This window comes from Pseudonaja textilis, chromosome 3, assembly GCF_049901715.1.
Source record: "Pseudonaja textilis isolate UNSWEBS1 chromosome 3, rPseTex1.2, whole genome shotgun sequence".
Classification (NCBI taxonomy): Eukaryota; Metazoa; Chordata; class Lepidosauria; order Squamata; family Elapidae; genus Pseudonaja; species Pseudonaja textilis.
Window position 1 is genome coordinate 183450964 of NC_141992.1, and position 15577 is coordinate 183466540.

A 15577-nucleotide genomic window follows, 5' to 3' on the forward strand; every position below is an offset into this window, starting at 1 on the left:
ACCCACTTATGCATGGATACAGCTTTTTCCAAGGAGAATTGGAAATCAAAGTCAATTGACTGAAATGTAAACTTTCAACCAATTCTCTCTTGAATCATCAAAACAGTTTTCCAGACAAATTTACACTGTATTTTGTCTACATGTGCACAGGCTCTAAACCATTCGTCTTTTGTGTAAATATTAGTGGGGGGAAATGATTCTTTTGAAGCACAGCTTTCATCTCACTGAAAAGAGAACATCTCCTTGAATTTGATACTGAAATCAGCAGAAATACATCCCAATCAATAAGGCTCATTTCATTTAAAACTAGAGGAATCTACTTGAAGGGACTGACAATAAATTGTTGATCTGAACTTAATACAATGGGCTTATTATACTATTCACTGAAGGTGATAACATAAAACATGTCTGAACTTTAACAAATGAAAATAGCTTCCTCTTCCTTCCCAATGCCTTACTTCATGGTTAACAGCATAAATGAAAAGTAATTGCTTTTAAGCTGGCTAACAATGCCCCCTAATGGATATTTCAATAACTATCTCACTTAAATAATAATAATACTGTACCCAATCTCAGTGTTTATTATAATTCTGCTACAGCCTTGCTTAATTACCTGAAACAGATTTGTTTTGTACCTCATCAAGTAAAAGGTGTGTAGCAAATGAGCCCAATTCATAGAAGTAAATCTAACAGAAGGACATGAGAAAATAATTCTACTTGAAACCTTTTCCAGCCTGAAGGAACAACTAGAAAATCAAATGACAATTTATTCCTGATTTATTGTCTACTCTTTTTGAAGTAATTCAGATTAGGTAAACTTATGCATTTTTTAAAAAGTGAGAAATGTATCTTTGTTCCTTAAGGACTGCAACTGAATTCTTTACTTGTAGAGACTGAAGAAGAAGAAAAAGAACCAAGCAGGATATATCTTGCAATCTTCTTATATTCAGGTTTAACGTTACTGGATCGAAGGAAAGGAACATTACGTGCCAGCTAATATCATGTTAGTTATATAACCAATCCCTATTGCCTATTGATGAGCAAACTATCTTGATTTTGATGAGTCATTTCATACCATTTCCAGCATATTTCAACCCCGTAACTGGCTTCAGGTGTGCTGAAATGGTCTCAAATCTGCAACACCACTGTTCATCTTGCCTATTATTATTTGGCTTTCCAATTGTTTGCAATATCTTCTACTTGACCTTTTTTTAAATAGATGACATCTTTATCATGTTAGGCCTTTGCCTCATCAGTAAGTTACAGTCACTTCTCCAATAAGTCCTTCTCTTCCCAATTCATAGACAAGGAGATGACAAGAATATCTCCGTCTGTCTAAGCAATACCGTACAACAGATGTGAAAATGAATATGACCCATCAATCACTTCCAAGAAGAGGCACAAAGAATCAGCAATAAGACATCCAAATTACTGTGGCATAACATGTATGCTTGTTCAGAAGAGCCTGCCTGCAGAATCTATTAAGCACCACTTTTGTTTGAGAGCTAGGGGAACAAGTTTTAAAAAGGCAGGAAGATCTCATACAGTGCTGAAATTCTTTTCTAGAACAATGTGAGAGAATGGACAGGCACACATGAAAATGCCTCTTCAAACTTACCAACAGGGCCAGAGGTTAGGGCAGATAACAGGCTCAACAGGCCTTTGATCCTGGGAGCTGCCCTCTATTATCGTGGCTAAGTAATTGTTGAGAGGCCTGTCCTCCATGAATAAAGTATGTCTTGTACAGAACATGAATATGCACAGCATTTATAGGATAGTAGTTATTCAATGCCAGGAGTTGCTAAATGGATCACTGGTTTTTGAAATCATCATTTCACCACTTATCTGACACAGAAATTCCATGTATATCTACTTAAAAGGAAGTACTATCTACAGTGGGGCTGATTGTCAAATGAATCGTGTAAGACAATGCCTGAAGTTACAAATTAAGTGGCATTTGGGGTGCGTGGAGACTAAAATGATGATACTTTGTTCTACGTTCCATCAATCTAACTCCTTCTGTTGGAACTGTTAATTCCAAGAACTGAAGTTTGGCTTGGAATTGAAGATTGCATTGCAATCTGGTGGGGAATTAATCAACACTGAATCAATAACAGTACAACACAAAGTATTTATTGACATAATTTTGCTAATTGAAATTTATATCCCGTGATCTTTGCTGCCGCTTATTGCATTCCCCTTTTTGGGGATAGTGGTATGGCAGAAACTTCATTTTATGAGCTCATTTTTCATACTGTCATATAGCTTGTTTGGAGTTTTTTTTTTTTAATTGTGATTTTGGCAGTGATTTCAGCTTCCTCCCTAAAGGGGATTCAGAACAAACATTTATATCCTCATGAATCATCCATCACCTCTTAATACTTTAGTGTAACCAAGAAGCACAGTTGTGATATATACACAGTTGTTCATGTATACATTATGTAGGTCTATTGGTATTACCTGATCTATTGTTGCTCAAAAAAATGGGTAGGCATGAGACATATACCGGTGATCAAAATATACCTCACTGATCGTTGTTTGATTTATGAAATGTATTCAAAAGTCTTGTTTTAAGGTACTGCACAAGGATAACGAATGGTGGATGAATTCAAATGCAATCCTAACAATTAAATCACAATGTCAGCCGGGAAATTCACAAATCATCCTTGGTAGAAAGCCAAGGTGAATCCTGAAGTGCCCCCATTCTAAAATAGACAATGGATTTCATCAACATCGAGGCATCCCTCAGATTCTTTCTCCCTTTTCATCACTGCCTCAGTGATTTTTAGAAATACCATGTCATTATTAACCTCAATTTAATTCAATCCACTTGTCTGGAACTTCCCTCAGTTCCCTCTCATTTCCAATAGTCCAGCTATGAAATGTATAAAAGGAGTAACATAAATCTCATTTTTTTTTTAAAAAAAAATCTTTCATCCAGAGTTATTATCCATTTGTTTGGAGCTTATAACTGTCTCTGGGTTCCAAAAAATGTAATAGAGTTTAAAAAAAAAAAACAGAATTCCAAGAATTGCCTAAGATTGGTTTGGCTCTTTAGCCTGCACTTTTAATCCTATCCAGTATGCTTCCTCTTCCATTCTGGTTTGTAGCCTTCACTTCCATAGTTGGTTTCCTTCTCTCCCTTTTGCTCGATGACACATTACTTTGTGGGACAAAATATTGTGACAAGTCATGTCTTTTTTGCTGACATGTGGACCTTCTAAAATAGAATAGAATAACAGAGTTGGAAGAAATCTTGGAGGTCTTCTAATCCAACCCTCCTGCTTAGGCAGGAAACCCTATAACATTTCAAACAAATGGTTATCCAATCTCTTCTTAAAAACTTCCAGTGTTGGAGCATTTACAACTTCTGGAGGCAAATGTGTTCCACTGATAGATCTAACTGTCAGGAAATTTCTCCTTAGTTCTAAATTGCTTCTCTCCTTGATTAGTTTCCACCCATTGCTTCTTGTCCTGCCCTCAGGTGCTTTGGAGAGTAGCTCTTCGTTGTGGCAGCCCCTCAAATATTGGAATACTGCTATCATGTCAACCCTGGTCCTTCTTTTCATCAAAATAGACATACCTAATTCCAGCAACCATTCTTTATATGTTTTAGCCTCCAGTCCCTTGATCATCTTTTTGCTCTTCTCTGTACTCTTTCTAGAGTTTCAACATCTTTTTTACATCGTGGCAACTAAAACTGGATGCAGTTCTCCAAGTGTGGCCTTACCCAGGCATTATAAAGTGGTATTAACACTTCACGTGATCTTGATTCCATCCCTCTGTTTATGCAGCCTAGAACTGTGTTGGCTTTTTGGGCAGCTGCAGCACATTACTGGCTCATATTTAAATGATCATCCACTAGGACTCTGAAAATTGTGAGAGAACTTTTGTGTGATTTCCAGAGATTCCAGGAACTCCGCAAGAGCAGGGTCCTTTTGTGCAATTTCTGGAGAAGCCCACTGGAGCCTTTGAAAATCGCACAGGAATGCTTGGCTTTCTTGCATGGCTTTTAGAGGGTCCAGAAAAAGGCATCCAGATGAGAGTCTGGAGAAGAGGTCTCTTTTTGTCTGTGTATATATGTGTGGATACGACAGCAGCCAAGATGGATATTTTCTGAATTTTTGGCATACATTCGCCAAAAATGTGAGTGTGCGCAGCTGCAAAAACACAGGGATTTCCTGCATGCGGCAGCTGTGGTAAGTAGAGCGGGCGAGGCGCAGAAAGCCGATGGGCTGTGTGGGTGGGGAGAGCGAACAAGATATATAGGACAGGATAGCACCAAGGCAGGCCCAGCCAGTGGTCATAACTACCAGCACGGGCGAGCCGGTGGAAACCGGCAGCAGCCCACCACTGTTGGCAGGGAAGCATTCACTACACTTTCTAGTCAGGTGTCCCTCAAGTTTTAGTCAAATCATTCTATGAGCGCCTGTTCTTAGCTACGTTTTTCCCATTTCATGGCAAAATCTGTGGTACAGATGCAGGCTGCTTGGAAATATACATATTCATAAAAGCCTACATATGTGACAAAACTGGAAGGAAGATGAAATAAGTATTGCACATTCACAAAAATAGGTAAAAAAATATATGATCTAGATTCATGATGGCGAACCTATGGCACGCATACCACAGGTGATACGCACAGCCATCTGTGTGGGCACGCAAGCCCCAGGCAAATTTACCTCAGTGTGCCTCACAGCTGATTTTAAACATTTGAGGCCTTTTTCAGTCTCCCAGAGGCTTGAGGGAAGCCTCTGCAGCCTTTGCAGGCCAAAAAATGGGTTTCATCACCCATAGATTGAAATCAGACAAAGAAATTTCTCCTTTTTTGGAAAAAAGAAAAATATTGGATTCAGAGAGTAACAAAAGTATGGCTATGACATCTTTAGAAGGACTAGAGTTTTCAACTGTTCTTGATAAAAGTTGAAGGATTCCTTTTCCTCAAATAGACATGCTATCATAATTTTAACATGTTCGTGTTGTTGCTGGAAATTTTATTTATGCTGCAAAATTGCAGTGTGGATACTATCATTAGGTGGATGCCATTCTGGGTTATAGCTGAACAAGGAGGCTGAGTTTAAGTGCCATAAAAATGTTTCTTACAGGGATTATTATATAAATATTTACATTCTGAAAATAAAAGTGTCAACTTTTTCCAGTGATTTCCAACTGCTCACAGACAGTCTCAGGACATTTTTTTAAGGAGAAAAGCTGCAAATGCAATTTCTTCTAGGACTCTTCTGAAGTATTGAAATTGGAAGTATTACCTTAAATAATCATGTCAAGTTGCCTTGTTTGAACTGGATTGCATTCACAGAGTATAATTAGATGTTTTGTGTCAATAATCATTTCTAAAAGATATTTAGCTTTGACACTATAGTGCCTAAAATAAAATACCAAATGGTAGAGGTTTTCCCTTGTAAAGATTGATCTCCATTTAGATTCGAACTTCACAATCCTTTCTTTAAAGGGTAGCCTGAGTCGCACACACATGGAATTTCAATTATCGAATTATCACCATAAAGTATTTGTACCCACAAGTGATCAGGTCCATCCACCACTACTGATGTTTTGAAGAGCTATGGGAGAGAGAGGGAGGAGAGATTTGCAAATCTCAACAGAACTTGGCAGGATTCTGAGAGGTTTATTAAATTTCCCTGCCACATATCTCTTCTAGCAATTGGTGGCTTTTCAATCTTCTTCAGTAGAGCTCATGTTAGGCTGAATCCTAGAATCTTCCTGCATTATATTGCCAAAGCAAAGTTAACATAACCGCAGATCCCTTACTTGATCATTATTCCTTTTTCTTTGCTTGTCAAAGAAAACTCAGCCAGGTTTTTCAGAGATGAGGAAAAAATGTTCCTGCCAGAAATCCAAGTGGATCACTTCCAGAAAGCTGGTAAAATTAGACTAAAAGCTGCTAGCAACCCTAGGAGTTAATAACACCAACAGCAAATATGCCAGTGTCATGACTCATCAGTCTATACGTAATATTGTAAGACCTTTACTCATTTTCTGTAATAGAAAATGGGTGCTAATCAAGCAGTTGGTTTCTCACCTAAAGCAATGAAATAAGATCACTGCTGAGAGGAATTGAAAGGGACTGCTCAAAAGGAAAAAGAAACCTGTTTAGAAAGGACCAAAACAACAGCACTACCACCCAAGAAAATTACTGGATTCTTCTACATGTTTCATTCTCAGACCTGCGAAGAAAGTCAAGTCTCAATACAGGTAATCGAGTTACAACAGTTCACTTAGCGACCGTCTGAAGTTACAACATACCCCCTTGCATGATCTTGCACTATTTTAGAGGCCTCTGTTCTCTGCAAATTGAGGCCTGAACAAGATATGTGACAAAAGGCTTTGAAAAATGGAGGGAAGGCTCCAGTTCTTCAGGCCTTCCTTCCATTTGCCATTTCCTTGACAAAGCCTGCAGGGGTGCGTTCCTCCAGGGCTCCATTCTCGCCAGCAAAAGCTTTTTTGCAAAGACAATCAGAGCCTACAGAGATACAATCTCCCTCTGGGCTCTGATCGTCTTTGCAAAAAGCCCTTGTTGCCAAAACAAGAGCCACATCAAAAAGAACCGCTGCCAAGTCTCTACCCGGCTCCATTTTTAGCACGGCTCCGTTTCTGGCTGGAAGGGCTTTTTGCAAAGATGACTGGAGCCCAGAGGGATGCAATCTCCCTCTAGGCTTCGGTAAGCTTTTGTACAAGGTGAAACCGTGGCAGAGAGGCTGGAGGGAGGGGAGACAGTTCATTCAAGATCTTCAAAAGATAAGTGGATCCAGTCAGGCAGGATTTGGGGGAGGGGGGGGAGAAGCATGAGATATGTGAGTTGGGGGAAGCCTTGGGTGGTCAGACTCACTAGCCCACCCACCCACGCTCTTCCCCATCTTGAGATACCTCATGCACTTAATGACCCGTGCAAACAATTAGTAAATGCATGGGCGAAGGCAGGCATGTTCATTTAACGTGATTCATTCCAAGGAATCCTCCAGTTACAAATGTAATTGGCAGGCTCCATTCGTAACTCAAGGATTACCTGTAGAGAACGGATTAGCTAAAAATGGGCTCCAAGAATTCAGTCTGAACGCTACATTCTCGGAGTAGGGAATCACAATAATTATCTGTATATAACTGGACCTATCAGGTCAAAATCCTTTTATTACGATCGATGACCAGATATATAGGTACAGTTCAGCAACAATATTACGGGGAGAAAGAAATGTGCCATTGGCCACGAGACCTGGCATTTACAAGGCAAGGAACTGTTTACTATTTTTGTACACAGGTTATCTTCAACGATTTACCTTCATCAAAGTCAGCATCGTCTTCTGTATGCTGAGGGAATGGGAAGCAGTTGGTGATTTCAAGTCTGTCATCCACCACCAAGCCTAGTAACACACCCTGAACCACTTCGTTGCCTTGGCCTTCTTCGTGATAATGCTTGATGATCTTCAGCACCACCTGAAATATACATGTGAAATCAGGACAATTTCATTTCAGATGGGAGGCCTAGTTCATCTAACAGTCTGTTTTCCAATAACTGTTTCAGGAAAAGCCAACAACCCTTGTTTAGGTATGAATTGAACATTACATCCTGTTCTGACCCAGCCTTCACAAGTAGCAATAAGACATTTATTCATGGGTAAAACAACCTCTTATCAAACAGGCCAGTAACAGTCTTTTATTCACATGGAAAACCAAAAAACCAAATGTAATTAGTGTTTAAAGACCACAGAAATGTTGCTATGGCATCAGATGAACTTATCTCTGCATATATGTATTGGAAAAAAATTGCTAGGGCATTTCTGGGGAAGTAATGGTGGACCGAGGACAGCTCAGTGAAAAACAGAAATGACAACAACAGCGGCATGAAGAGCCAGCAAGTACATCAGTTCTTCAATAATTCCTCTCTGGACAAGGAGAGAATTTGAGATCACCCACAAATGTTCGATACAGCTGCTTCTCATGAGGACATCACAAGATAGTTTTCTCTGTTGATTTAGAGCTCTAGAAGACAAAGGAATAACTGCCTTGCTCAAACTATGGATGGCACCATTAAAAGTACACTAGGTTTTCACATATTATTTTCTAATCACTTTTGAAAATTGCTTGTTAACTGCCTTTTAGCGATTAGAAACTTTTGGCTGAACAGGTTTACAACATCAGGTGAGTTTTCTTCAATCCTTGCTGAAGTTTTAACTACAAATATGTATGTAATGCTTGTGTGTGTATATAGGCAGGTAGACACACACACATCTATCCATCTATCCACCTATGAATAACAGCAGAAGGGTCTTTAAAACTCTGATTTTAGAAAGCTACAAATGAACTAAGGGGTACAGATAAATTTGAAATAAGATTTTGGAATTAATTATAAAGAATCTTTCCCATGGGAAAATGCTTTTAATTTGAATTATTTAAAAAACAGGAAAAAGATTTTAAAAAATTGGGCACTAGAGGGAACTAAAGATTACAATTAAAAAAGAAGAAACTTTAAACTTGACTTACAATTATAGTACAAAGCAAAATAGTTTAAAACTGGGCATATTAAAAGATATTTTTCAATAATGAACCCAGAAGTTAATTTTAATAGTGTATGCCTGTATAGATGGATTGTATTTAAAAGATATGATAGAAGAACATGTTCCACTTGACAAGGTCAAAACTATCATGGAAAAATATGTTACACTGGACATACAAAAGATCTTAGTAACTAGATAACAAGCCAAAAATTTCCTATATTGGCTTTACAACAGATGCCTGTTAAATTTTTGAAAAAATGTCATGAGAAAATATTAAAAAATGAAAACAAGTTCAACGACGATATTTGAAGAGACTAAAAATTAGAAGTAAAAGGAAAAAAATATAAAATTAGCTTATTTGATCAAGGTCAAAATAGATATATTTCTGGTAATTTTTGCTGATACCAGGATAGAAATGACAATATTTCATAGATTTGTTTATAAATAAGAGATGGGATATGGAAAGAAATTGGTATATTTTCAGAGAAGTTGATAAGTTATTAAAATTGTTTATATTTGTGATGAATAATTTATTCATATATTTCTTTTCTTTTTCTTTATTATCTTATTTGTTGTTTCTTTTCTATTGTTTTTGTATTCCTTTATTGCAGCTTCTCTTTATTTTTTATTTTTTATTAGAATAAAAAAATTTAACATTATTATTAAAAAGGAAAAAAACTCTAACGTGGAAACTGGAAATAAATCTGCTGCTGCTAAACATTCCTACTCAAGAGCTAAGTGATGTCCAAAGCATTCTGTTTTCCATTTTTCATCCATTCAGAATAATCAAAGAGCATTCTTTATTCAAACAGCATCCATTCACCTGATGGCTTTTAACAGGTTTCCCTTAGACTTTTCTTTCCGAAGTTTTTTTTTTAAATATTTATTTCCATTTCTGCAAACCTTCCCACACCCCTCCCCTTAGTCCACTGAAGTGCTATTTGGCAAACATCCATTCAAATTTGTCATTTTGTACATTTAGAGTAGTCAACCTGGTACAGTCCAATCAACATCATCCAGTGGACCTAGTAGATAAGAGATAGCAAATACTCCAGCACTTCCAAAATTGATATTAAGAGGAACTCTAGTATCAGTTCACCTACTAACATCTATGGGGAGAGATTTTGCTTTTTACACACAAACATGGTTTGGGGGAATGGTCTACATAGGTTAAAAAAATCAACATGTTATCTAAATGGAATTTAGGCTCAGAAAGACCCAAAATCGATCGGGATGAGAGAAGCATTCCAAAATAACCCAATCACAAAGTTTTTACTCCAGCAATTCAGAGACAAAGTTTCTGCTTGACTAATCATAAAAGAGAAGTTGTTTCATTAAGCAATCTCTTGTAGATTTTAATAGGCAAAGATGACATTTTTTTTAACTTTAAGATGAGAAAATGAGAAAAGTCACCGTCATAGTGCAAGAGTAATCCTTACAGAAACTGTGAAGGCCCCTTACAGAAATGTTTCTGGAACCTGAGCCCTGGGAAATTAGTTCTTTGAGCTGCTACGAAAATGAGTATTCAGTATCATTATCTACACAGTCATCAAAATGAACAAGGTAATAGCAGCTTTGTCTGACCTGATGCCACCAGATGGAAGCCACCAGAGATTTCTGCAATCATAGAATCACTTAGCTGGAAAGAGCTATCAGGTCTTCAAGCCCTATGCTCTCTACCCCCACCCCCACCCCCCGCCCAGCAGCTATTCAGATTAACAACACACACATGACTTTCAGGCTCTGTCTGAAGCCATCCAGTGATGGAGAGTGGTTCACCTTTCTAAGAAACCAGTTATAGCTCTCACTTATAGTCCCAATCAGTCCCAGCAACACGTTTAGTGGGAGGTTGAGTCAGAACAGTGGGATGAAGAACTTCCAGTTGAACTAGAAAATCTTTTTTGACTGCTTTTTTTAATTTGTTACTTTGAGTTAGTAGAGTTCAGAATGTGTACTTCTTTTGCATTGCTGTTTAAAATATCTAACAAATATTTACCGTACTGGGATATTTCTAACTACTGGTTGAATATGCAATTATCGCACTCCACCATTTTAACCTTAAGAATGTGCCTTAAATTAAGCTGACAAATAGGCCATTGTCAGACAACTCTAGCCTATTTTCCACATGGTGGTTCGGATAACTTGACAGGTTGTCAAAATTGATAACTTATCGGTAGCACTGAACTACTAATAGTTTCACCACCAGATCAGAACTTCTTAGGACAAAACATGACATTCCTCTCTTGGAACAGAGACCTTCCATCATAAAGTAACTTTGCGTATATCTGGAGGAAAAATAGTTTACAACAAAAAGTCTTTTTATCACAAAGCTGAGGGATGCATACAACCCACCTGAGCAACCTATAGTTTTCAGAATATCTATACAGGTAACCCTTGACTTATGACCACAATCGAGCCCCAAACCTCTGTTGCTAAGTGAGACAGTTGTTAAATGAATTTTGCCCCATTTTACGATCTTTCTTGCCACAGTTGTTAAATGAATCACTGCAGTTCTTAAGTTAGTAACACGGTTGTTAATTGAATCTGGCTTCCGCATTGACTTTGCTTGTTGCAGGACATTGCAACTGTCATTAATACATGCCAGTTGCCAAGCATCTGAAATTTTATCACATGACCGATTGGCTTTTTTTTTTAGAAGAAACTGAGTTTCTTCAATTAGAAACAGTACTTTTAACTTATTGCTGGGCTAAAAAATTCAGCAATAAGTTAAAAGTAGTGTTTCTCAACCTTGAGAACTTTAAGATGTATTGACTACAAATCCCAGAATTCCTCAGAAAGGCTTTAGAAATTTTGAGAGTTGAAGTTCATATATCTTAAACTTCCCAAGGTTGAAAAAGTCTGAGTAAAAAGTATAACTGATATCCAAAACTGCCAAGATAGAGCAATTATATCACCCAAGAGACATAAGCATTAGTACTGATATCTCTTCGAGTCACCAAGCTTCTGCTTTACCATCTAATGAAGATACACGCAATATTTCAGGAATAAGGAAGAATTAGAATTTCAGCCATCAGTAGCTGCTATCTCTTATACTCCTGAAATGCCAGATTCAGTATTCATGCCCATTAAAACATGACTCTCCAGGTTCCCAGGAGCTCCATATGTAACTATTTCAAAAAGTCACCTAAGTGACATAAGTTTACCTTACCATTCTTCCACAAGCCATTTTTCAAATGGACTCTAGCTGAATTTCATTTTAAATTTAGAGATGAGAGCCTGAACACAGGAATAATAAATCTGATACACATATTTGATCTTTGGAAATTATTGGTCTGAAGGGGAATAAAAGCAAGTGACTGTATCTGAAGCATACACTTTATGAATCTTAAATATGAGTATCCCATCTATTTTTCTTTAAACCTAACAGCAGCCTAAACTTTGAAATAGTTGCCAAAATATTGTGTTACGATGAAGCAGCATGTCTTTTTAATTTCTATCTTCAACTCTCTTTCCTATATGGTCCTAAACCAGGATTCCCCAGTCTAGATGTCCTCTAAATCAGCAGTCCCTAATCTTCTAGTTCCATGGACTGGATTGTCGGGAGATAGTTTTACGCACAACCCAGATCCCACACATGTGCAAATGAAAATTCACACAAATGAAGATTCACCCACCACTTGCATAGCCCAGTTCACAATGGACCATAGACCAATACCTGTCTGGGACACAGGGATTGGGGATTTCTGCTCTAAATTTTAAATTCCCCACAACAAAAGGATTTCTCTTCGTTTATTAACTCAAGCAAATAAATATCATCATAAAGGCTGAAGAACACACATCTTAAGATTTAGTTCACGTCCAACACAAAATCAGTGTTTCAATGAAACATGAATATGCTGCAGTAATCTATCTAAAATATTTATAGGCTGCTTTTTAGAGTCAAATGCTAATGGCAGCTTATATATACGCAAAGCAATATTTTACAGTAATGCACCATAAAAGTACAGTTAAATAGACAAGTATGATGAGCTATAATAAAAGGAGATTAAGTTTAGAATCAAATCAATCATTATAACCTATAATCATCCCCCATACAATAATCCAAGATTCTCATCCGATATAAGGCAAATGTAGACAAATAGGCCTTTACAACCTGCTGAACTGCCTTCAATGTTACAACAATGTGCATGCCAACTATGGCAGTTTGAACACTAATGACCACAGCATCTTCATAGCACAATCCAGCCATCACTGATGTGATTTAAAATCTGTTCTCAGTATTTCTGGGTTTTTTTTAGCACAATGATAGCTTGATGACTCTAAAAAGTGCTCAAGTCACTTGTGGGGAAATAATGTAGAAAACCATCTAGAGATCTCGCCCTGAAAGATTCTGTCTGTTATGTCCTGACCACTAAAACTGTTTATCATTGACAAGAGAGCATTACTTCATCAGTCTAATCAGTACAGGTAGGTCCTTGGCTTATGACTGGTTGTTTACCAACCATTCAAAGATACAATGGACCCTGAAAACATAATTTATGACACCGATTCGACATACTGATTACTGGGCCCCAATCTGCAATCACATGGGCCTGGAAGCTAAATTATGTGAAGAACAGTCAAGGACTGGGTATGTCTTAGCTTAATGAAGAGAAGACTTTCCAAGGGCTGCCACAGGGAAAAGGACAATGATTTCTACTCCATAGAACCTGAAGTTAGGACAAGAAGCAATTGATGAAAACTTGTCAGAGGGAGATCCAAACTGCAAATAAAGAGGAATTTCTTGATAGTGAAAACCATCAAGCAACAGCTTAATGGAACAGCTTTTTACAGTTTGTCTCCAGGTGTTGATAGGTGCTCCATCACTGGAGGTTTTCAAGAAAATATTGGACATCCATTTAAGCCAGGGAGGTGAAGTGGTTAGAATGCAGTATTGCAAGCTAATTCTGCTGACTGCCAACAGTTCAGCAGTTCCTGTCTCATCAGCTGAAGGTTGACTCAGCCTTCTAAGGTCAGTAAAATGTATTTTGGGGGGTAATATGCTGACACTGTAAATTTGAGAGGGCTGTAAAGCACTGTGAAGTGGTATATAAGTCTAAGTGTTATGTTATTTACAGAGATGGTATAAGGACACCTGTCTTGGGCATGGAATTAGACTAGACGACCTCCAAGGTCTCTTCTATAATTTTATAAATCTTTTGCCTGACTTCATGAGAAGATATGTTTTATCCTAGTTTGCCAAGTAAATTATAACTGAGTTCACACATCACTTGCCACTGGCTGGGGAATTCTGGGAGTTGAAGTCCGCCCACCTTAAAGTCATCAACGGTTGAAAAATGCTGCTCTATGTTAAATGCCTATGGCGATTCTCAGTCATCCAGGTCATGGTTATCCCAAAGGTGCTTTAATTCAAGAGGCAACTGGACTTTCTTCTTTTTCTTTGAAGACGTTTCACTTCTCATCCAAAAAGCTTCTAAAGATAAACTTCCAGGTGGCCCCAACTACTCACAAAAGAATGTGTTGTAGACTGGAGATAGATGATGTCATATCTCTCCCCTTCTGTTGAGAGAAGGCTGTTCAATTTTGACATAGACGGACCCTTTGACTCCTCTTTCAAATTGATGGTCCCCTCTGTCAAAAATGTGGACTTTGATGCCTGCACGGAGTCTAAATCCTTCCATTCCCCACCATCCAGTCAGGGCTGAAGAAGCTTCCTGGATGAGAAGCGAAATGCCTTCCAGAAAGTCGAGTTGCCTCTTGAAAAAGCACCTTTGGGACAACTATGATGTGGATGACTGAGAATCTCCATACATATCCTCATATACCCTCTCCTGAATTTTTAAATAAATGAAAGGTTATAATCAAACAAATACAGTTATTTACATTTCCTGATTGTAAGCTTTTGGAAGAAATGGAAATGGGCTTTTATAAAATCTGAAAGTTGTGGGATCTCAGCAATAATTTTCTGGGACACCTTTGGGACTGTTCTGTGTTGCGCAGACCAAGTTTAATAACCAACCGATCTTCTTCACACGGCTACAACATTAAACAAGCACACCGCATTTATAGTCTTGGTGCAATGGCTGAATTCTGCAGTTTAAGCAAGTACTGGATTGTCACATAGATATAATTCTTTATTGGCCAAGTGTGATTGGACACACAAGGAATTTGTCTTTGGTGCGTATGTATACATAAAGTATACATAAAGAAAAAATAAAATACATTCATCAAGAATCATAAAATACAACACTTAGTGATAGTCATAGGTTACTAATAAGCAATCAAATCATATTAGGAGACAAATAAAACAATATAAATGGTAGAGATACAAGCAACATGGTTATAGTCATAAGTGGGAAGAGATAGGTACTAGGAAGGATGAGAAGAATAATAGTAATAGTCTTAGTAAATAGTTTGACAGCATTGTGGGAATTAGTTATTTACCAGAGTGATGGTATTCAGGGAAAACTGTCCTTGTGTCTAGTTGTTCTGGTGTGCAGTGCCCTATAGCCTGGTTTCGAGGGCAGAAGTTGAAACAATTTATGTCCAGGATGTGAGGGGTCTGTAGATATTTTCACAGCCCTCTTTTTTATTTCATCTCTCTCCCTCCCGCTTTCTCTCTCTGTCTCTCCCTCTCTCTCCCTTCCTCTCTTTCTCTCTCTCTCCCTTCCTCCCTCTCTCAAGGAACCGTGTGTAAAGAAGGGCTCTTGTTGCCTATTCACCAGAGTTAAATGGGGCTACCGAAGCAGGATGCTGAAGCGGATGGCTGGGGAAAAAAAACAATCGACTAGCCCATCTCCATCCCTGCCAGGATTCTCCTTTCGCTCACCAGCCCGTCGATCTGTACTTGCTTCACCGCCGAGTCCCCCGGACCCGGTTTGCCTTTGGCTTTCCCGCTAACGACTGCGGAAGGACCGGCTCCGCTTCCTTCCTTACGAGACGCCATGGCGAAAAGAAGCAGCGAGCACACCGTCCGGGAAGGGAAAAGGCGGGGGGGAGGGGGTTCGTTGCGCCGCGCTGTATTGTCCGGGTAACGGACTGGAAACACGACCCTGGAACATAAGGTTCCGCTTGCAAGAAGCCCAAAA

General features: G+C 38.4%; 1 protein-coding gene across 1 annotated transcript in view; it reads right to left on the reverse strand.

The window, feature by feature from the left end:
• The window catches only part of EIF3H (eukaryotic translation initiation factor 3 subunit H), a 67684-nt gene extending 52240 nt beyond the window's left edge, over positions 1-15444 (reverse strand). The window contains exons 1-2 of the mRNA XM_026703581.2: positions 15319-15444; positions 7311-7467 (exon numbers count right to left, since the gene is read on the reverse strand). Coding sequence (XP_026559366.1) covers positions 7311-7467; positions 15319-15435 — 274 coding nt within the window. The 5' untranslated portion in view covers positions 15436-15444. The remainder of the gene's footprint in view (positions 1-7310; positions 7468-15318) is intronic.
• Positions 15445-15577: the final 133 nt, after the last annotated feature.